Below are 23,806 nucleotides of genomic sequence, written 5' to 3' on the forward strand. Positions count from 1 at the left end.
TGAAAACATTAACAAAAGGAATAGGCTTCAGGGCGTGTGTGTATAGGAGTGTTAACGACCTTTAAAAGTTGGGGCACTGGACCAAGTAGAAATGTCCAAGAAATGATTGGATGTCAGGTCTGATGCTCAGAATAGTCTGGGCTGGAGATTTGGATGTTGGCGCTGTGTAGGTGATAACCAAAGCTGTGGAAATGGGGCAAACCCTGTGTGGGGACAGGCAGAGGGAAAGGAGGAACCCAGGAGGGAGGGAAGCCAGATGGGCAAGTGCAGGGGCTTGCAGAAGCTGAGCAGGGGGCTCGGCAGAGAGAATAGTGAATTTTGCTAGAAATCAAGAAAGCTGGAAGCTGATGGTTGTCCATGAGCTGTCTCCCAGAGGAGGCCTGTGGTGACCTTGGTGAGAGCAGTACAGTGGGAGTCTGGAGAAGCCAGCTGCCGTGAGGATGACCACAGGGCGTGGGGGCAGCAAGAGACACCGAGAGGCTAGGGAAGGTGGGCTATTGTTGCAGAAGAAGGAGGCTGAGGGCTGAAAGGTGATCAGAGCTTAGGGAAGGGCTTTTGAGGGATGAGGGACTGTAGCCTGTCTAAATGCTGGTGAGAAGGAGCCAGTAGAAAGGGAAAGGTTAAAGATGTATTAAAACAGTGAATAATTGTATCTTAAGATTCCTGGCGGGGGAGAAGGGGGAAAGGGGTTAGGGACGTAAGAGTCAGAGCCTGAGCACCCAGAGGGCAGGGTAGCCTTGGCCAATAGAAGCACATTTTTGCCTCTGACCAGAGCCTCAGAGACCCAACTTTGGGTGTGGTCTCCAGAGCTGCTGGTGAGCTTCGCTCCCAGAGGTTTGTATTCCCCCAGTTCTTTGAGACACACACGTGCTGTCGTGAGCAGGGTGGGCCAGGGAGAGATGGGGTGGCACAGAAGAAGGGCAGTGCCAAGAGCCTGTTAGTACTGGACCATGAGTGGGAGTGGGGAGCAGTGTGGGAACCCAGCCACTTCCCGCTGGTACTGCCTGCCAGGCCTCGGGAGCCTAAACCCTCCCTGAGCCACAGAGCACCGCTGTGCCTCCCCAGGTACAGTCAGCGGCCAGTTTGGCTAACGTACCCCGAATCCATGGTAGGGAGAAAATTCTAGAAAGGTATTGGAGGAGCTTATCAACAGGCTGAGGAATTTGGCATCCATATGGAGGCAGTTCCTCATCACCTGGGAGGCCTTCCTTTCCGTACCTGTTCCGCACCTGGTGGTGGTGGAATCCACTACTCTAGAGACTTTTGGGGCCTGGAGGGACGGCTGAGGGCTCTCCACAAAAGCCTTAACTACTCAAGATTTTCCTTGCCAACCCATTAACATCGTGCCTTCTCTGGTTCTAGTTCATAGCTACGCACACCTCCGTGTGTTGCAAAGTGGAGGAGAGTCCGTCAGAATCTGAGATGGGGGCCTCAGGCCACAGCAGATTTTCGGGTGTGTGGCTGTGCTCAGAAGGAGATGGGGGCAGAGAGCATGTAAGACCTTTTACCAAATAGTACTGTCTCCTCCTCCCTTTTGCCTTTAGGCTCGAAGAAATCGAGAAATAGCGATTTTGCATCGCAAGATTGATGAAGTTCCCAGCCGAGCCGAGCTAATACAGTATCAGAAGAGATTTATTGAACTCTACCGCCAGAGTAGGTGCAAACACTCCTGGTGGTGGGAGGCTCAGGAGGCGAGGGTCCTGTCCTGCGGGAGCATGGTGCAGTGTGCATCACAGCGCAGTCCGTGAAAGCCACCACCAGAAGGGGCTCCGTGTCGTCACCAGGCCCACTGGGCGCTCATTCCACAAAGCTCACTGCTGAGTGACCCTTAACCCCGGGAGCAGCACTGGGGGGCTCTGCTGCCCTCTCTGTGCCCCCTCTGCTGCCCTCTCTGTGGACAGATTGAGCTAATTGAGCTCTTAGCATGATGTTTCAAACCTGCCCTCCTCCTGGTCAGCCATCTGGCTCCACTGAGCTCCCCATCCGCTTTCCAGCTTCACACGGGACAATCAGCACCCCACAATATAGCATTTCTGGATGAATCCTCACTCATTGTTCTTCTCTACAAACTTTCTTGCCTATGTGGTCCTTGATTTTGACAGCATTGTGTTCACCCAGTAATCTAGGACTGGGTGTCCCTCAGCCTGAATCAGCGAGCACAGCTCGTCAGGTCCAGGGTGGCCCTCAAATTGTCATTGCCTCTCTCCCACTGCGATAGCCATTCTGACTTGTGTCGTAGCTCAGCTGAACGACCACTAGCTGGTCTGTATACCCTTCCTTGAGTTCCTCACCCACCTGTCTGTCATGTCACTTCTCTCTCTGCTGACCAGTCTTCAGGAGCTCCCCAGGCCGGCCTACTGAGGACAGCATCTCTCCATATTATCTCCAGATCCTTCTCAGTCTAAGTGGCTGCCTGGAGGCCCCCTTTTCCTTCTCTAGGTTCACATTCTGGCTTCCATTGCCCACACACTACCCCTCAACACACCATGCACTTTGACATACATCTTGGGCCTTGACTCCTCTTGTTACCTGTGCCTGGGACTCCTTCTCAGCTCTGTCAGACCCAACTCAGATCTAGTCTGTAAATGGGTCCTGGACCATCACCCCTTCTTCTAGGTCCCCAGTCATGCATATGCCCTGGATACTTCCAGCTCAACAGATACAGAACCGAATTCAGCCTCCCTACCCCATTTCCCCTTCTGCTCACTGGGATCACTGTCTAGCCAGCCTGTACCCCCAGCCCCTTAGTCTCTGACTCCGCTGCCCTTCTGGTTCTGCTTCCAAGAAACAGTCAAGTCTGTTTCTTCTGAGCCACTGCCATAGCCACCTTCTCAGCACTGCCCAGCGTCTGCACTCTTGTGTGACAGGTCTTAACTCAAACGGAAGTTGGACCATTTTACGCTCTCACTTTAAAGGCTGTAATATCCAACAGCTCCCCGTAACTTGTCAGATGATCTTCAGAATCCTAAATGCACTGGTCAGAGTCTTGCATCAGGTGGGCCAGCTGCCAGCCAGCTTCCCCTGCAGCCCCTCAGTGTCTCACCCCTCTCACGAGGGTGTCTGCGTTTTGGCCTCTGAGCTGGTCCCCAAGTCCACAACGCCACTGTCCTGCAGCTCCCACTTGGCTGGCACCATTTCTTCTTCCAAAACCTACCTCAGACATCACCTTGGGGTCCTGGCCTTTCAAACATCCGTGCTGGTCCCAGCCAAAGCAGTGTCTTTGCTTGAGTGAGGGTTACGCTTTTTTTCACACCTGCCCCCATCCTGATGTTTTCTGTGGTCCTCAACCATGCTTCAGCTGGTCAGAGGCAGACAGCAACACTCATAGTTAAATCTTTCCCCTTTAATTCTCTATCTCTGCCTACTTTCCAGCTTTGAACAATAATAATATTCAATAATACCTTGCATCAGTGTATTTCAGAGTAAATTTGACACTTGTTAAAGCCCTTTTGATAGGACATTTTTACACCAAAAACATTTCCAAGCAGTTGCATCAAAATATCTGTATCATTTCCATCATTAGTATTTATCATTGTCAAATATCCACAGCCTCAACCCAGTCTCTGATCTGAATAGAGGAAAGGTGACAGGCACATCCCTGAGCAGCAAAGCTAAAAGTTGATTGATTGATAGATGGCAGCGATTTTCAACTTTGACTATCCATTCTAATCACCCGGCCCTGCCTCCAGAAAAATCTCACTTAATTGGTCAGAAGATTTTATTTATTTATTTATTTATTTATTTATTTATTTATTTATTTATTTTTTAACGTTTATTTATTTTTGAGACAGGGAGAGATAGAGCATGAATGGGGGAGGGTCAGAGAGAGAGGGAGACACAGAATCTGAAACAGGCTCCAGGCTCTGAGCTGTCAGCACAGCTCGAACTCACAGACTGCCAGATCATGACCTGAGCCGAAGTTGGACGCTTAACCGACTGAGCCACCCAGGCGCCCCTGGTCAGGAGATTTTAAAAGCTCCCCAGGCTATTCTGTGTTTCAGCCAGGCTTAAAATCCCCTGTTCTAAAGCTCTTAGCAGGAATGCTACTTTATACTGAGTAGTTCATGTAATGATTTTTATGCAAATTAGACATTTCTATGTTGGAAACATTTTTAACTACTGCCTCAAAATACTTGTATCAGATTATTAACTTCTGTTTCCAGTTATGTATGGCAATATAGCCAGCCCCCACCCATCTTTGGGCTGCACAGCTTGGGGGAGAGACAGCTATCACTGGGTAATAAAGTTAAAAGTTGGCTGAGTGGCTTAAAGAATCTGGTTTCAGTGTTAGTGGCAGTTGCCCAAGGAAACCACAAGTGCCCACCAGCCTGCTCTGCCTCTCTCTCCCCTCCCCCAGTCATGCTGCTCCAGAGGGAACCTGTGTTCAGGGAGCAACTGGGAAACCAGACCCTGCTGTCATCTGGCCAGTTACCTGATCAGAATCTTAGACATCAGAATCTTTGGCTATGGCTAAATTGCAGGGCTCAGTTTAGGCCCAAAGGCTGATTGTGAATCCAGGTCTTGGGATTTTGTCTCCTGCTAGAGACAAAACTCAGAGCAATGAGGAAGGCATTTAGGCTCAGAGCCACATGGGGGGACCGCCCAAGCACTCAGCCACCGAACAGGAGGAGGAACTGGGGCAGGAACCGTCCCCACCCCCTCCACCCCACTAGCCTCCCCAGTGACCTCGTCCTCTAGTGAATACGGCCCACTCCTAGTCCTGGAATTTGGTGCTTGCCTCCTAAGTCATTCTATCAGGAAGAGTAAAGATGGAGAGGTGGGCAGAGATGCAGAGGAATTTTGTAGGAAAGGATGTTGGGAGCCTGGTAAATAAGACCTCCCCACCCCTTAGTCATGAGCCCACAAATGGGCAGAAAAGGCACTCTTACTGGCACGTACTGTGCCCTAGGTCAGGCACGTCGTTCACCCAGTAGGTATTCTGGAGGACCTGCTGTGGGCCCGCACCGAGCATGGGGCTACAGAAGTGAGCAGGCTGTGCCTCCTGCTCCTGAGGGTGTGGGAAGGGAGGAAGCCACACAAACAGGAAGAGCTGGCGTGCCCTCCCACACCATGCACACCAAGCGTCCTTGCCACCGTCCCCCCAGGACCCCTGACCTGAGAAACTACCTACCCCACATGCTGACAGGTTCCTCTGGCCCCTCGTCCCGGCTGGGCCAGTCACAACGGCCAGCTACCATCCGCCTGCAGCAGCTCCGGACGGGCTCGACTCTGGGGCTTCCGCACAGATGCCCCAACAGGCTGCAGTCCTGGGGGTGGGCTTCCAGGAGGAGAGGGTGCTCACAGCTGTTCTGATCCGTTTTCTTACATGTGTGCTGATGTCTTTGCATCTACAGTTTCGGCTGTGCACAAAGAAACCAAGCAGTTCTTCACTTTATATAACACCCTGGATGATAAAAAGGTTTATTTGGAAAAAGAGGTAAGAATCTGTATAAAAAGAAAGTAACTTAATCAGATAAGCAAAGACCAGGGCTGTCAACCCCAGGAAGTTTGAAGGATGCAGTCAGTGTGAGCAGAAGGGGCACACACCGCATGCCCAGTGCTGGGTTACAAAGTTAGTAACAGACACCTGTTGCTCCTGTGGCCTGTGCCAACCTGGGACTGCTCGAGCTGTTTTGTCGTGCCCTGTGAGAAACGGGGTTCACATGGAGGGGCCTGGGTCGGTGAGACTTTCATTTGAGTTTTAAAGGAAGGAAAGGGGGCGCCTGAGTGGCTCAGTCGGTTAAGCGTCGGACTCTGGCTCAGGTCATGATGTCACAGTTTGTGGGTTCGAGCCCTGCATCAGGCTCTGTGCTGACAACTCAGAGCCTGGAGGCTGCTTGGGATTCTGTGTCTCCCTTTCTCCCTTTGCCCCTCCTCCACGTATGCTCTGTGTCTCTCTCTTTCAAAAATAAACATTAAAAACAAATTTTTTTTTTAAAAAAAAAAAGAAAGCTAGATAAAAGCATCAGCTAAATAAAATGGGGATGATGGGCTTATTACAGTATACACGAGGAATCTAGCTTTTTAATCATCAGGGGCCAACAGGAGTGAAAAGGCTCGCCATGGGCACAGACACCCCCTCCACATTACTCTGACACTCAGGATTCAGGGCTCCCTCACAGTGGACAAGTGATTAGAGCAGGGTGTGCAGCTATGTTTAAAAAAAAAAAAAAAAAGGAACAATGTGGTCTTCGCAGTGGCAGCACAGTGGAGCAGAAAGAACATACGCTTTCCAGTCGAACAGATTTCGGTTTTAGTCTGGCCTTATTTTCCTCACCCATAAAGAGGGCCATGCTGCCCACTTCATATGATCGTGTTGGAGACAAAACAGGAAATGACTCTGAAGTTCTTACATCTGGTGGGTCCCAGTGCATGTTAGTTCCCACCTACCGCCTCACCTCGAGGTCAACAGAATTTTTTTCCATTTCATTGTCACCTTGCAAGCTGCCCTGCCTCTTTAATAAGAGCCATACTACAGCTGCGTCTTTTTCCTGTCCCCAGATGGAGGCATGTGTAATTAGTGCCACCTTCATTGGCTATTGTCAATCAAACCAGATCAATCTCTCTCTTCCTAGAGGACGCTTCTTGAGGGAGGGGCATTGAGTTCACTTTTTCTCTGTCCGGGGGTCGTACATAGTGATGGGCACATAACAGGCATTTGAGAAATGCTTGACTGTACGAGTAGAGTGCATTTGATGGGTTTTACATCAGACCCGGGAGATAGTTCTGCCACACACCTTGGCCTTGGGGTCTTTCTACCTAGTGCGGGAAAGACTTGCCAACGAACTGAGGGGCAGGCCAGAGCCTTCTTAGAAAGCCCATCACCTTCCTCCAACAGCAGTGTTTAAACTTGGTCCATTCTTTTTTTCTTTTTTTTCATGTTTATTTTTGAGAGAGGGAGCATGAGTGGGGGAGGTGCAGAGAGAGAGGGAGACAGAGGATCTGAAGTAGGCTCCATGCTGACAGTAGCAAGCCTGATACGGGGCTTGAACTCACGAACCGTGAGATCATGACCTGAGCTGAAGTCAGACCCTCACCCAACTGAGCCACCCAGGTGCCCCTGGTCCATTCTTTTAAAAACTAGGAGTATGCGGCGGCTGGAAGCTTTTTAATTTCAAGCCATATTCACATAGAACTTTGCATTTGGTTAAATTGTGCCTTTTATTCCAAATCCATTAAGGCCTGTGCTATTTTAGCTTTCAAACATCCCTGGGGAGTCGCAGGGACAGGAATATCATTTCCGTGTTACTAACTGAAGTCCAAGTACAATAAATCACAAGTTGAGTTAATAACACAGCCAGAAAGAAGATCTAGGGTTCTAGACCCCGAGCTCAGAGGCTTGCTCTGGACTGCAGTATTGGGGCAGAGAGAGGGTCCTGTGCGTGTGGGCTAAGGTGTTCTCCACGGGAAGGGGGCCTTGAATGATGGATTCCCACAGAGACTCTCAGAGCCGCCCAGCACCTGGCCGCATTGGGGAGCAGCAGGATGGGCGTGTCCTCGCTGTGCACCCTGACTGACCCTCCGCTAAGCTGGTAGCCCTGAAAATAAAATACAGTGTTTGGCAAGAGAGCAAGGACTGTGGCGGTAGCTGCCCGAAGAGCCCTCATGTTAGCTTAGTGTCTTCTCAGTCGGAGTTTAGGCCCTTCTGTGGCCCGTCTTCCTGCATTCCCGGAGTCCTAGGCTGTCGGAAGGTAGATGCTCTGGGAAAAACTGGGGGGCTTGAGACCGTGTTGCTCTTTTTCTCATGTCCTTTTTTTTTTTTTTTTAATTTTTTGAGAGAGAGAGACAAAGTATGAGTGGGGGAGGGGCAGAGAGAGAGGGAGACACAGACTCCGAAGCAGGCACCAGGCTCCGAGCTGTCAGCACAGAGCCCGACATGGGGCTCGAACCCACGAACTGGGAGATCATGACCTGAGCTGAAGTCGGACGCTTAACCGACTGAGCCACTCAGGCACCCCTCTCATGTCCTTTTATTTCCGGAAACAAGGTGTGTTCCTCTCAGCAGCAGTGTCCAGAGACAAAACCGTTTGTGGTGGTGGGGGCGGTGCAGGGTCTTTCAACCTTTTGCTTACAGTCCCCCCCCCCGCCCCCCACTTTCTTCCTCAGATTAGCCTGCTGAACTCAATTCATGAGAACTTCTCCCAGTAAGTACCAGCCCCCCTCCTTCCCGTCACGACCTTGGTGCCCCCTGCATTTTGTACTCCTCTCACCTTCGATTTCACAGGGGTGTGACTGAGTAAGACCGTGCTAGACATGTGGCTTTTACACTTTCCCCCTCCTGCCAAGTCCAGGCGTGTCTCAGTTCATGCGGTCTCTGCGTTCTTGCAGAACTACGGTGATGTTAGAGTGAGTTTGAAAGACACCAAGGAATATCTTGGTTTGGAAAAAGCTAACTTGCAAGTAACTTGACCGCCTCACTACCGTAATCTCTTTGTATGTTACTTTCGTCTTGTTAAGATTAGATCGATCCCGTTTGTTCTGGGGCACGTAGAGATGCTTTAAGATTTTAGATAATGAACTAATCTGATTTTTTAAAAAGATTTTTAAAACCTTATGATAGATTTTGTTTTTAAGTCAATGTGCATCTTCTAAACTACTTTATTCAGATAAGAATTTTTTTTCTCCAAAAACTGTGTGGCAAGGCCTCCCTGTACCCAAGTCATACCAGCCCTTAAGCATGCCCAATGGTAGCCCCAGTGCTTGCTGTCTGTAAGCACCCTTCCTTTGCTTCCAGCACAAATCTCTCTTATCCCCTGGCAGCTGACCAGTGACTAAGATCTTAATGAATTACCAACTCTAGATTTTAAGCTTCGTTTCTAATTAAAAACAAATAAAAAAAAAAAAAAACCCACAGTTCGGTGGTAAGATTCAGCTTCAATTAACGAGTTATAACCCTGTGGCATTTCTAAAAATGGCGCCTTCATCATCATTTCCTGATAATTGGGAGAGGCTGCAGTGTTGGAGTGTGTTTGTGATGAGCTCTGCTCTCTGTCAGCCCATCCTTTGGAAAAATTCTCAATCCTTGCGTCCGTGTGCTCTGACCCTTCTGGTGCCATTCCCAGTGCACAACAGGAAGTGAAGGACACCAGGAAAGCCACTGGTTTAGCTGCTGCTTTTAGAAACAGGACCAGGTTTCCCAACCCCAGTTTTAGGAAGATCTCAGAATATGTCTGCCAGTCTGGAGCAGTGCCTGCAAATCCCCAGATTTCTAAAAACAAAATGGAATCCATTTCCTAGGCAGTGCATGTCATTGTCAAAGTAAAAAATGTTTTTGTTGGAAAAAAAAAAAAGTTTTTGTTGATTTTAATGATATATTTTTTTACTTTAAGAAAATACATTATCACTTAAGAAAATTGTAGAGAAAGTGACAAAAAAGATTAATATTCAGTTAAGAGATGAAGCTAATTTTTGTGCCTTCCTCAGAGTTTAGAATCTTTAACTGCTGGGGACCTGGGTGCCTCTTGGGGAATCATCTGGGTATGGGAAGGACTCCCTGACACCGCCCCCTTCCTCAGCATCCTGTGTGCGAGTCGTAACTCCGCTGATTTTTTCTTTCAGAGCCATGGCCTCCCCTGCTACCCGGGACCAGTTTTTACGTCAGATGGAACAGATCGTAGAAGGAATTAAGCAAAGTAGAATGAAGGTCAGATGGCTTTTTTCCTATAATGCAACCTGGATTTCATACTGGTTTTAGAGAAGGCCCTGGGAAGAGCAAGCCTCTTCTGGTTGACCTGGGGATGTGCTCCCGATCCTGAAGACACATCTTCAGTATCTACAGAGTGGGTTCCCACTATGCCTCTGACCCTGCAGTGGGCAGGGCCAGCTCCAAAGGCAGCTGGTGTTCCAAGGCAGCTCCTAACAGTGGCTCCTGTGGACTGAATACCCACTGTGAGCTAAGCGTGGTGCTATTCCTCCTAAAAGCCTTCTTAAGCAAGTAGAATTACCCCCATTTTATAGATGAGGAAACCCACTTTCACCAGCAGGCTTCCTCTCTTACCCAGAATCTCTTCTTCACTGGATCTTTGGCCTGAAATTCTACCATTAGAGATTCATTTCTTAGGATCTTGAGAGCATTTTAGTTTTCAGAAGTCCTCTATAAAAAATGCATATAATTGTCAAACTGAATTCTAAAGTGAGAGGATATTATGCCTCAGAAATCAGAAGAGAGAAGAGGAATTGATAGGTGTTGTGGGAATTCTAGAGATAGTTACAGAGAATCATTCAGCCTGGGGCCAGTATGGGGTTTTCATCGCTTTGTGGCTGTGCACTTGGGCCATTTTGATAGTAGTAAGGAAGATTTGATGACTGTCTGGAAACCAGATGTAGTTACAGTTTTCTACTGTGATAACCAGATGAATCCTTACTAATAGTTCCAAATCTCTTACTTTTGGTCCACTTAAAACATGGATCACACCAGAGTGGTCCTCAAGCATGGCAGTAAAACCTTCTGGGGACTTAGGTCATCTCCTCTCATGAGCAAGGGGCAAAGTGGTCCAGTGAGCCATGCCAGAATGTAAACACATGAAGGAAAGGATACCGGTAGGACTTGTCATCATAAGAACTCACAAAAAACAGACATTCAAGCTGCCTGTAATCTCATCTCACAAGAGATGAACTAAGGGCAAAATATCTTTATATCCCTTTCCCTAGAGAAAGGATTAATCTCCCCATTAATGACTTCAATAAAATGATGTCAATGGAGCAAAAAATAAAATTATCACTTAGTGGCAAGACTATTCAGCCACAAAAATGAAAGCAGTCATGAGAATGTACACATACCCAAGGCAAGACAGTCCCTTGATGACCTAGGGTGTAACGTAGAAGGAGGACAAAGAATCTAGCTAAGTGCAAGCCTTTCACAACCCAGATCCCAGCGTGGTGGACCTTTCCACCCTTGCCATGCTCCTCCTTGGGGAGCTGCTCTTGTCCGTAGGAAAGGACACTAGGAATTTATTGGGTTTTTTCCTTTGGCTTCCCCTTCCTGTTTACCAGGAGATAAGTTGTAAAGATGTGGCGTACTGGATGGGTGGTCAGGACCATGGGCAGAGAGGGCTCTCTTTTTCATGTCTGCATCCCCAGTGGCGAATACAGCACCTGACCGTGGTGGGCTTTTAAGAACTGTTTGCTGAGTGAATGATTTCATTCAGTTGACTCTAAAGGCAGTTCTCAGAGAGGGTTTGGGGCAAGTTTGCATATTGACTGGCACTTCAAATCAAGAAGTCTGTCTTTGCAGAACAACATTCATTCAGATGCATTTCTTTTGATGTGTTTGAAAAACCATCGCTCTCCCTATCCATGGCGGTACCTGCTCAGAGTGTATGTGGCAGGGGAGTCAGTGTCCTCCCAGAGCATGGACGTCCCCAGGCACAGAACTGGCAGGTGCAGAATATACACAGAGTAGAACATAGACCAGCAGTGCCTACAAATGATAGAGAAGGTGTTTATGGTGCATCGAAGGGTTCCTGAGTAAAGAGATAGTCACATACTGGCAGGCATTTTGACCTGATCCTGAGGAGAAGTCTCTGGATTTCTGGAATACTGAGAGCAAGTGCTCAGCGTAAGAAGGGGTTCCTGACCTAGAGTGTGAAGGGGGATAAGCAGGGCATGAGAACCATGTGTTTGGGTTAGGGGTGCTAGGACAGTGTGAAAATAAAACTCAGCCCTAAGCCAGCTCCTGATTCTGAGAGCAAAGAGGACCCTTACACTTCTTACCACCAGCACTCTAGGGCATCCAGTGTAAAGACAAAACAGAGTCTTTGCTGAATGTCTGTTGTAAACCAAGTGATGTGCCATTCATATAATATTTAGTCCCACATATACCTATATACACAGGTAACAAAACCTGTGATCTAGGTGATATTACCCTTATTTTGCAACTAGGGGACCTATCTTTCAAAAAGGTTAAATAACCTGCCCAGGGAAACACAACAAGTGACAGGGGTAGGATTGCTCATTTCATTTCAGGGTTGCTACACCACCTCCCATGTGGGGTCCTGGGTACACTGAAATTAAATTGATTATAGGGCCATGTTTTTTTTTTTAATGTTTTTATTTATTTTTGAGACAAAGAGAGACAGAGCATGAGCAAGGGAGGGGCAGAGAGAGAGGGAGGGGCAGAGAGAGAGGGAGATGCAGAATCTGAAGGAGGCTCCAGGCTCTAAGCTGTCAGTACAGAGCCTGGTGCGGGGCTTGAACTCACGGGCTGTGAGATCATGACTTGACTGAAATTAGACACTCAACCAACTGAGCCACCCAGGCACCCCTATAGGACCATGTTTATATCACTGGGACGTGGTCAGGCATGGCCAGACTTTCTGCTGGAGGACAGAGCAGGCAGGAAAGGCCTGGGGTCGATCTGCCTGCTGTGCTAGTTAGGAGGTAGGGACCCAGTGGAAAAAGTATCTGGCAGCTGTGAGAACTGGGGTCCAGCAAGTAAGAGCAGTGGGGATTGTGGCAGGAACCATTTTCATTTGGATGGTATCAGGAAGCCTGCCAGAAGGGAGCACGGGACACACTGGGGAAGGCGGGTTACCAGACTCCAGACCTGGGCGCAGGCATGCGACAGGTGCCCACGTGCAGACCTATAGAAAGAGGAGAGCAGGGTGTCAGGATTAGGTCACCAGGAGACTTAGGAGCTGTATACATGATCAGGAGCAGACCGGGCAGATGAATGCCCATGTGGGGCGGGCCTTCCCCCGAGCAAGGTTGGAAAGGGCTGGGTGGGTGCGCCGGGTCACACTTCACCCACGTGATCCGCCCATAGCATGGCACGGGGCTGAGTGCGGAATATGGTGCAGCCAGTTCGACGTTACCCTGTGTCAACTGTGTAATCCCTCCCAACGCGTCACTCAGAAGCGCTGTTCGGGCATCAGAAGACCAGTGAATTCATCCAGCGCGCTCTTGACCACCTGCCACCAGCCAGGCACCAGCTCACCACCATAACTTTCTGCCCAAATGTCACTTCCTCAGAGAGCGCTCCCTGACCATCCAGTCTGAGGATGCCACGCATGCTCCTCTCTGTCTCCCAACCCTGTCATTCTCTTCACAGTACTGATCACGGGTGTGAATTTGCACGCGGAGCTCTGTGTAAGGTGCTCGGTTAGTGTCAGTCCCTCTAGCATGCACCCTCCGTGGGAGCAGTGACATTGCCTCGTCACCACAGCATTTAGTGCCCAGGGTGTCCACACAGTATTTGTTGAATGACAAAGCTGTTAGGTACCTTAGGAAAGTCTCTCTAACCCAAATCCAGCCTTTATTTATGAGGTCACCATCCTGGAAACAACCTTAATTGTGTGTGACTGGAAAGATGGGTGAAGTTAGCAGGGTGATCAGGAACATTGTATAGTTTTAATTGTAGGAATTGTACAATAGTGTGAGAAATACTTGTGCTAAATGAAAAGGGAACTCAGTTATTTAAATAGGAGTTTCTCGGGCTCAACACAATCAATATTTTGGACCAGGAATGACTACTCCTTGTTGTGTACGTTGTAGAATGTTTAGCAGCATCACTGGCTCCTAGCAGCACCCCTTCCTCACAGGTGTCTGTCCCCAGACATCGCCTCATGCCCTTTGGGGGGCAAAATAGCCCATGGTTGAGAACCACCAACCTGTTTGTTGTGAAACTATAATCACACACACACACACACACACACACACACACACACACACACACAGGAACAGTTAGTGCCCAATGACAGGAGAATTGCCAATTGAAGTAGACAAGCCTCTATGTAATGTCATGCAAAGAATAAATCCCAGAAGTAATGTATAGAAGGTACCTGAAGTCCACAGAAATGTTGGTAATACTCACCTTTTGGATGCTGCCAGCAGCCCTTGGTCACAATAGGCCTTTTCATCACCGTTTCCTGAAATGTTTCAACAGATGGAAAAGAAAAAGCAAGAGAACAAAATGAGAAGAGACCAGTTGAATGACCAGTACTTGGAACTGTTAGAAAAACAAAGGCTGTACTTCAAGACTGTGAAAGAGTTCAAGGAGGTAAGAGGAGGGTTGGGGAGGGCATGTAAGGCTATGGGGGCGGGGCGTTGGGAATGGATTCTCTGGTTTTCCACTGGTCCGCAATAGCAGCTTGGCAGCGTGATCCCAACAGTAACGCACGACATCTAGGTGGTTCAGGACTGTGTAGTTCGGGGGCCCATCTTGAGTCTCGAATTGAATGTTCCAGAGACAATGATGTCTTTATTTTCATTCCTCTGACATTTAATGAGCATATCAAACTCACAAGGAAAAGCACTATTGGCCTGCATCCAGAGTCACTTGGAAACAGCAGTTGTTCTAAATTCAGGTCTGGAATAAGATGGGGAGAGACCTTGAGAAGCCTGTGGAAAGAATGAATTTTGAGCGTGGCAGGTTTGGATTCAAGCTCTACCTTTACCACTTACCAACTGTGCACTTGGCCAGTGACTTAATCCCTCCAAACCCATTTCCTCATTGCTGGATTCTGTTGGGTCAGGCAAGGGATGAAAGCATCTAGCACTCTGTCTGGCTCCTGTCGTGCCCAACACTCAACTGAATTTTGTTGGTCTCTGTCATTTCTGCCTGCATTTGGGCAGGGTTTCTCTGCATGGGTCCAGACAGAAAAGTGTTTTCCCTTTGCTTAAGAGATTTTCCAGAAAAGAGACTTCATTTTGTCACTTTCTAGGGTATCAGCCACTTCATTTTCAGGAATTCCTCCCCCCTTTCTAACCCAAATCCATGTGGTTTCAGTGAGTTTGGAAATGGCTGAATATAGAGGAGCCAGAGGTGTAGTTGTATCCTGGTGTTTGGTCTACAGAATAAAAAATATAATCTATTCATACCAATAATTTTGTTCTATATATTTTTAGACTTTTCTCTCTTCCTTCCTTTCTACCCTTTTTCCTTTTCTACTTCTCTTTCCTTTTTTTTTTTTTTTAATGTTCATTTATTTATGTTAAGAGAGAGAAAGTACATGTGAGTAAGCAGGGGAGGGGCAGAGAGAGAGAGAGGGAGAGAGAGAATCTCAATGCAGGACTCGATCCCAGAACCATGAGATCGTGACCTGAGCCTAAATCAAGAGTTGGACGCTTAACTGAGCCACCCAGGCAACCCTCCTTCCTTTTCTTTTTTTTTTTTTAATTTAACTTTTGGGAGCCACAACCCATAGACATTTTGAAATCTTTATACTTTCCATAAATGTTCTTCCAGCTCCTACCAGGCCCCTGGAGGTATATCAAGACCCAGTCCCTATGTCAAGGAGCTTATTTTGTGGTTGGGGGGACAGATAACAAGCTAGGAAACAGAAACCCTAGTAAACAAGTATTAACATATAAGAAGTAATTTCACTTTTTGCCAGGGGGTTGGGGGTACTAATGGAGATGGTGTGGTTAGGGAAGATCTCCCTCAGATGAAGACTTGGTCATGGGCAGAGCAGGAGTGAGACCTAAGGCCAGGCAGCATGGGAGAGTGACCGGGTGGTGAGGTGCTCTTGGTAGGAGCCCCTTGTGGTTAGCAGAGGTTGGAAGGGCTAGTGAGCTAGTGGGCAAGGATCAAATAGGACCTAGAAGAGCTCTTTTTTGCCCTTGAATGCAAATAACTCACGAAGAGAAAAGGCCCAGTGGAGAGGAATTACATTTCAAATATTGTTTGCACATGTCAGCACTGCCCTTTTGACAGCAGAAACAAAAAGCAGGTAAGTTGGGGAGGATGAGTATAAGCTGTCAAAATCAAAGCAAATAAAAGCGAAATGGAAAAGCTCAGGGCTAAAGGCTTAGGGTGACCTCCAAAGGAAACAGTTCCTTCAGATACATTAAGCATCAAGATTTCTGTCCTGGCCTCCTCAGGCACAGACACTCGCATGTCAGAGGGCAAGGGAGGGTCTCTCCAAGCCGGCTGAGACTCCTAGACCATCTCCTTGCCCATGCCTATTTTCTTCGGTCCAAAGCAAGCTGGAGAGATAAAGGGGAAGGAGAATATAATATGTCCTTCAGACAGCTACATATATTTCACTTAAAGGACTTACCTTTTGGGGAAAAAAACACATACTTTCTTGTTTTTCGACATTAAAACTGATAGTATGTACTCCTTTTTTTTTTTTTTTTAATGTTTTACTTGGCAAAACTTTAAAATTAGCCCTCGCATGTCAGTGTCCCCACATCTCGAACCTTTTCCATAAGCTCCTCTGAGGTAACCTGGCCCCTCTTGGGGCCCCCACAGGTTGAGGGAGAAGCAACAGTGGAGGCCGACTCCCCTCCAGTTCCCACCCCATCCCTTCAGCCAGGCTGATTCTGCTATGTTACGTATTGTGGTAACGGTCAGATCTCATTGGCAATAGATGCACAGTTTGGGAAGGCAGACTTTCATCCCAGGGCAGAGTCTGGGATGATGAACCCTCTCTGTTCTGCCCTCTTTCTTTGTCTCTCCCCAACCTGCCTCGTCATCTACTCCTGGGTTCTAGATTCCCACCGTATGCTGGTCTCTGGCACTCATCACGTCGTGCAGAGCACAGTTATCATCGTCCAGAGCATGGCCCTTGGCCACATTACTACTTCCGCTTCATTGGATTTGGTTTCCTCCACATTCATCGAGCTCAGTGGTGCCCCTCGTCCTGACTCCCAGCCTCCTGGTATCGAGACCCCTGACCGTGTCCAAACTCCCACGGGCTTGCTCGCCCCAGCAGGGTTTGTTAACAGCAAGGCTGCCAGGAAACAGCACATACTCTGAAATCAGTTTAATGGCCAAATTGCATTAATTAACTACGTCCCTGAAGCACAGCCTCTCCTAAGGTCACCGACCCAACATTTCAATTCTAGCCCAGCACTGAGGAATGCAAACCATACATTTTCACGAAGCTGGCTTTGAGCGCATAATTTCGAGGGGGCTAAAGTGCCATGTCTAGCACATAGTGGGCCCCATACGGTCTTCAGTAGGAAAGAAACAGAATCAAGGGAGGTATTTTCCCTTTTCTTCTAGAAAGAAATGCCTAAGGGACCCTTTCTGTATTTGCTTTGAACAGACAGACGGTGTCATTCTGTGGTTTCCCAAAAGGCCTCCAGTAGCTTGCATGAAACTTAATCAGGGCTCACACATACCAGGTACAGCCAGAGAGTTCAGGCACCGTCTGAGCGTTGTGTGGTCCCCAGAATTATCCCTGCTGGGGACCCTGCCACAGGAGCACTTGGATGCTTCTGAGTTGTTTTTGCCTCGTTTGAAAGTTGAAGTGGGTGACAACTGAATGTATTTAGTCATTGTTTTGTTGTTTTATCTTTTTGTTATGGAAATTTTCAAAAAATACACAGAAGTAAAGAGAGTAGTTTAATAATAAATAATATGACTACCTGCCTGTTCTTGTTCCATCCCCCCCCCCCGCACCCCCCCCCCACCCCCGCCACACACACGCACTCAGTCTTTGGCTGGAGGTTTCCTCCCCAAGCAAGTCTCAGTAACCCGTTTTAAAAAGGAAAACTTCGTTCCCTAGTCCAACAAATGTGACTCAACTTCTTTCTCTACCCACCCCCCGGGAAAAAGTAACTGCCTCCCCCTCCAGAAACATGTGCTCAAAAAGTGTTAGAGTACTCTGCTTCTGACAGAATAATTCAGCCTTACCCCAGGCCCAGAGCCCAGCTATTCCCCAGCTCTGAGGAGAAAAATAAGTACCTACAGGGGAACTGGCACTTAGTAAAAAAAGGGCCACTGCAGACATGAGCCACAACACTGCCGGAAAGAACAAAGGGCCTCCGGAGAGCTGAGAGCACATGGCCAGGCCCAGAAAGGTGGAAACATTGACTCTTGGGTTCTTGGATGCAGGAGGTTGAAGGGTGAAAGAATTTCTTCCCCACTAGGAGAATCCCCAGGAAGCATGGCTACTGCAGGCCTGGCCTCACTCTCAGGCCTCAGGCCTCAGCCCTCCAGCTTGTGTGTCCAGGCCCTTCCCACTACCATGTGCACCTCTCAGTTTAAACAGGGCTCCTGGTGACATGGCCAGAAGAAGGAGGGGACACTGTTTGCCAGCAGATGGAGGTGTCAAGGATATCCTGAGCTGTCAAGTCCAGAGGGAACAAGAGGGAAGGAGGATGCCTAGTGAGAAGCTTTGGAACGTGTTTAAGGAAGGGGGGATACAAAGCGATGCAGAGGTGACCTTGCGCCACTGGACATCAGATTCCACACACACAGGATGGCACCCGTGACCTCCCTCGGTCATCTCCCTCAGGACGTGCAGTAATGGATTTCAGACAGCTCAGTGTTAAAAGGGGAGGTGTCCCTCGATGCATTTCTCTCACCCTGTGTTCTGTGAGTTTCTTTCTTAAAGCCAAGGATATTCTTGACCTTCACTGTTGTCAGAGTAAGAACTTTGCTGTGTGTTCTGCTTGCTGTGTGAGCTGGGTCACTCCTTCGGCGGCTGGCTCCCCTTTCTTATCGTAGTGGTCCAAGATTGGAACATAAAAGTGTCTGCTTTCTGCTGCTGTCCCTTGAGCATTTCAGTGACTTCACGAAGTCTTGCGATGACTGTGCCTAATCCTCATCCAGTTCTCAGTCTGACAGCCCAGAAGCCAATTGTCATTATAGTTGTTTTGGCACTGAATCAGGTGCACGTCTCCAGGAAGTTCCGTCGTGCTGGTGGCAGCATGCAAGGGGGCCGGTTTAGTCAGTCAGCAGCTGTCTCTCCTGGGACTGGGGGAAAGGTAGTGAGACCGTCAGGTTCACGTGGGAGCTCATGTGGTCACCACCTCTCTGCATGCCATCTCTCTGTTCCTTTCCAGGAGGGCCGCAAGAATGAGGTGCTGCTGTCCAAGGTGAAAGCCAAGGCCTCCTGAAAACTCCCAGACGTCATCGTATGTCATTGTTTTTTGTTTTTTGGGTTTTTTTTAATGCATATATCAACTACAGGCTGGTGAAGTGGTTCCAAACACTACAGTAGAGAGATGCACCTCAACACTCTGGGTACTTCCTTCCTCCCATTTGCTTCCGTTTCATCTCTCTGTTGCCGATGGAATCAGACAGTGTGCACCTGACGGCTTGGATAATGCCCGTCGTCCTATGAAGAAATGTGGGCAGTATTTGTTCTGTGTCGGTTCAACTTTGTTTCTCCAGTAACATTGCACATATGAAGGTACCTGTATCTGTATGGACTCTCTGAATAAAAAGGAATTCGTTTGTTCAGCAAATGTTAATTGAGCAAGCAGTGAGAAGTAAACCCTGAGGGAAACAGACGTGTAAAACACAGGCCCTGCAGCTCCGGCCCCAGCAAGGAGCCTGGGGAGCAAACATAGCCCGCTGGACCCCAGAGCTTGGTCGGCTGAGATTTTTTTTTTTTTAGTAAACAAAGGCTTTTAGCTGAACGACCAGCCCATGTGAGTGGTGGTCTTGTAGGCCCTTCACTTACCTGTGTGCCTTTTGTTCCTGCCCCCCTCCCCCAGATGCCAGCCAGCGGTCGTAATGGTGTAGCAACAAGAACGAGAGCTCAGTGGCCGCCGCTGCTTCTGTTCTTACACAGTACTCAAGTTTACTTCACCAAAAATTGCAAACAGGGGCCTCACACTGAGGACACCTAAATAAGTATGACACCTTCAGACCCTGTTTCTCTCTTGAGTCACGGCCAGATGTGGCTGGTCTTGTGCACCCCCCTCATTAAGAGCACATTCCGTGTGCACCACATCTGGGCAGATCATGGGCGGAGCACAGAGGTGAGACACAGACACACCATTCACCGAAGTCCAGGGCAGCATGTGATAGATCCCAGAGCGACTGGCCATGGAGAGAAACCAGAGGGCGCTGGATGAGGCAGAGCAGTGAGGTGTGCAGAGATCCGGGAGGCTTCGTGGAGGAGGCAGGACGTGGGCTGGGTCTGAACGGAGAGTTGCATGTTAATAGGCAGAGACAGGTGGGAAGGTCAATTTGGATAAAGTACAACTATAGTTAAAAACACGAGAGGGCGCAGGGGGAGTACAAGTGTGTTTGTTGGGAAAGGAGTGGATAGGCCCGTCTCTGCAGGAAAGGCAGGCTGGGATCAGCTTTTGGGGGCCCTTGAAGGAAGGCAGAGTGGTGGACTGGACCCTCTGAAAACGAGCAGTCCAAACCAGACACGGAGCTCCGCCTGCCCTGGCTGCCCGGGGTCTGGCAGCTCAGTCATGTTCCGTTAACCCCCGTGTGAGGTTTGCTTCATTCCGCATAAACCTTGCACCCGTACTCATCAGCAGGTTTGGACCATGAAACAGAAAAGCTTACACGTGTCAGGCAGGTAGGGCATTCGGGGCAGCCTCAGGAACACCATGTTTTAGTTCCCTCATGTATGCATTAAGCAGATGTGATGTGGACAGCCTGAACGCTCTCGCGCTGGGTGAACAACACCTGTTGGTGTCTGCGCCAGGGCAGCGAGGCCTGTGTGATGAGACTGGAGCAACACTGTGTGATCTGAAGCTGCCCTGTGCCAAGTGTGCTCTTCCCAGGCCGTGTCTGTCTCCCTCCGGCTGCTCCCTCGGCCATGGTCATCTGCAGATTGATTTTTGCAAGGGCCCCGTGAAGCTGAAGCAAGTGACACAGCCAGAAAGCAGGTGGCTCTCTGAGGACAGGGGAGGGAGATGGCAGTTTGACTGCACATTGTTTTAGGTTCAGGGAAACATGCGTGTTTTCTTGTCGAGAAGCTCGTAGACCCATCCCTGACAACGCAGGAGCAGTTATGAGATGATGTGTGCAAAGGTGATGGGAGGAGGAGTGGGTGGTATTCTGGGGTTCGTTCGCCCGCCTCTCTGCTGTTGGGGAACGTATGGCATGACTAATCCAAAGCAACTAATAATGCTTTTTAAAAGCGAGGGTGTGTATTGGGCTATGTTTCCAAAAAGTTTCATTTGATTGTGTTTTGGTATAGGGGGGTATCAGAAGATCTGTTTTCCCCTTTTAATTCTACAAGACCTAATACAGGTTAGTTCCTATTCCTTGGATGCTTCTGGAGTTAGACCACAGGAGCCAGTCTCGAGAACTCCATGTTTGCCACAGATGACCCACAAAGTGCTAATTGTCTTTGTGAGTAATTAGGACACTTAAGCGTGCCTTACAGCCAGGCCTTACAGGTTCAAGTGATGCCCGAGGCCCCCTTCATTTCAGAAGCGACTCAGGGGAGTTCCTCCCAGGACATCTTATGTGCAGAGTATGGCCGCGTATTCAGCTAAGCCCACAGACTGTTCTGGAATTTAAAAAAAAAAAAAAAGCAGCAGCACGGACACATCCTTAAGTTACTTTTATGAAATGAGGAATGAGGTTTCCCCAGGAAGCATTGAGTTGTCCCTGTTCGGCCAGAGCAGTGAGCTTGCTAACCTGGCAGCCTTCCCGGGGCTGGCCCCCGGGTGCCCCGACCTTCTCCGCCAGCCTCTGGGTCAGGGGCTGCCCTCTCCCACATGTATCACACGGAATGCATGGGGCTGCCTTGGTTTAAACCCCAAGCAGAGCTGCTGAGCAGTCCAGACTGGAGGACCACAAGGCATCATATCTCTTGTCCCTGGCCCGGATTTGGTCTCAGGGGTCAACTAATTACACTTAGAGGGAGGTGCCGAATGTTAGAGAATGCTGCCCAGACTCCACAGGAGGGTCTGTTTCCGTTTTGAACAGAGAGGGCAAATTCTAAGTTCGGCCTAAGTCCTTGATAGAGCCTCAGGTGTACATTTGTAACTAGGTCCTGGTCCGTTGCCCATATCCTGCAGGTACCCAGGTCCTGCCACTGTCTCCGGAGTCTGGCAGCAGGCCCGGAAGGCAGAGGGGCTGGTACCGAGAGCAGGCCCCTCTCAGGCCGAGGAAGCGCTCTCTGACCAACGGCGTAGCTCCTGGGACCTCCCGAAACCAGGAGCAGAAGATAGGGAAGGCCTCAGGCAGCCCTCTACTACCTCACCAAGCACCGTCCCCAGGACCTCAGGCTGAATATTGATGGCCCCGACCACATCTGCAGGGACCAAAGCAGACCTGCTGGAAAAGGCACTTTGGGCAGCAAGCAGTGGCCTGTAAACCTGTGCCGCCTCAATTCCCATCACCTGGGCATGGCCTTGTCCTGCCCTCTGTGCAGGTGACTGACAATCAGTGCACAAGGGAAGTAGATGTTCTAGCAGTAAGCTTTAAGGGTTACTTTGACTGGGCCTGAGAGGCAGAGTTGGCTTGAATATGCTTTGAGGAAGAACATTAAGGAAGCACTTTATGATTTACTTGTGGCCGGTGTTGGCTTCAAGGCACAGCAGTACAGTGAAGAACCCCAGCAGGGTGAGGTGCCCGTCTTCTGTCCGTGTGGCTGGGCACAAGTCGGGGGGTGCCCTATGTGAAGCGTCTTCAGAGCCCCCCAGGCCTTGTCTTAGTCCTTTTCCCCAAGTCCAGAGCATTTCTTCTAAAGCACATGGCGGCAGGCCAAAAACACTGTGTACAAAATCATGTTGTCACGGTCCCCAGTCTTCTCATGAGAAATGTGTAAAAGCATTGGGGGGATCTAGTAGCCGATCTGTGGCTCGTTTGACAATGTGGGGAATACTCTGGGTTTTCCACATCAGCCTTACATCAGTTACTCAAAGGCGCAAAGCTCACAACCTGCCCGTGGCTCTTGTCCTTGCTGTTGCCTCTGCCTGGACCGCCGTCCACCCAAGATCGCGGGCAGTGGCTTTCCCTGACGGCCCCATCCTCCGCAGACCCGCTCATTGTCGGCCTGCAGCCCTAACCATGTTCTGCCCTCTCCCCTGCCATCTGTCGTGGTGGCACTGTTTGATCTCTCAGTCCTTTGCCAAGTCTGTTGCCTTCCGCCCAGAGTGGAAAAGCAGTGAAAGCAGGGACCTTGGAGTCTCCCCAGAACCTGGCTTGGGCGAATGGGCAGGAAATCCTGGTCAGATAAAAGAGCTTCTCTAAATTGTGACTTTGCATCCCTGTATTAGCAGCGTTCAGACGGAAACTTCATCTGATTTACGCTTAGTTTGAGTACAGGGAGACCATTTGATTCAGCACCTTGAGAGGATCTCTCAGAGTGTGTTTGTCATAGTCTAGCCTCGAAGCTGGGGATGACAGGGGTGTCAGGGTTTCAAACCTTTCAGAGGAATTGCCTTTCACATGTTTTCTCCCCCCATACGGTGGGAGGGAAATAGAGGGAACATAGTAATTTGAGAGATCAGATCACGAGTAGGCTTGGCTCACGGTATGTCATGAACCTAAAGGTAACTTGACTGGTGGAAATGACTCAACCGCATGAAGCCAACAAGTGGGGCACAGCGCTGGGATGCCATGTTGGCAGAAGTAGCAGCCGCACAGCGTTCGTGGAGGGCAGCTGACGGTATCTATGGCAAGTGCCAACGCACACACTCTTTGAGCCAGCGATGCTGCTTCTAGGAGTGTTTCCTACGTACAAGGATTTTCACCGCAGCATTGTTTGGAATAGCAAAAAGTTGGAAACTGCCACCAACATAGGGCAATGGTTAAATAAAGTATGGTGAATCCACACAGTGGGGTGTTCGGTTTATAAGAACAGAGTCGCTCTGTATGTACTGCCATGGGATGATCCCTAAGGTGCCTGGTCAAGTGGGGGAAAAGGGGCACTTGGTGTGCTAGTGTTTGTTTTTGGAAGGAGGAAGAGGATGGAGAAAAATGTGTGTTGATGGGTGTATATGCGTGTGTGCGCGCGCACACATATATCATGCACACCTGCTCGCATATGCCTCGAATATCTCTGGGAGGGTGCACGCGAACCTGTCAGCCTTGCTTGCCTCTGGGGAGAGGGGTGGGAATGACTTTTCACTGTATACCTTTTGTACCTTTGGAATTTTGTACCATGTACATGTATTATCTATTCAAAAAAATAAAGTTTTTAAATTTTAA

At 49.1% G+C, this 23,806-nt stretch overlaps 1 protein-coding gene across 4 annotated transcripts in view; it reads left to right on the forward strand.

Annotated features, from left to right (window-relative positions):
* The window catches only part of CCDC93 (coiled-coil domain containing 93), a 96,942-nt gene extending 73,136 nt beyond the window's left edge, over window positions 1–23,806 (forward strand). For all 4 annotated transcript variants that reach the window (XM_053214917.1, XM_053214916.1, XM_053214919.1 and 1 more), the window contains 6 exons: window positions 1,545–1,653; window positions 5,355–5,437; window positions 8,107–8,144; window positions 9,559–9,643; window positions 13,883–13,996; window positions 18,736–23,806. In XM_053214917.1, the coding sequence (XP_053070892.1) occupies window positions 1,545–1,653; window positions 5,355–5,437; window positions 8,107–8,144; window positions 9,559–9,643; window positions 13,883–13,996; window positions 18,736–18,789 (483 nt within the window). In that variant the 3' untranslated portion in view covers window positions 18,790–23,806. The remainder of the gene's footprint in view (window positions 1–1,544; window positions 1,654–5,354; window positions 5,438–8,106; window positions 8,145–9,558; window positions 9,644–13,882; window positions 13,997–18,735) is intronic.

Source organism: Acinonyx jubatus, chromosome C1 (assembly GCF_027475565.1).
Source record: "Acinonyx jubatus isolate Ajub_Pintada_27869175 chromosome C1, VMU_Ajub_asm_v1.0, whole genome shotgun sequence".
NCBI classification, from domain to species: Eukaryota; Metazoa; Chordata; class Mammalia; order Carnivora; family Felidae; genus Acinonyx; species Acinonyx jubatus.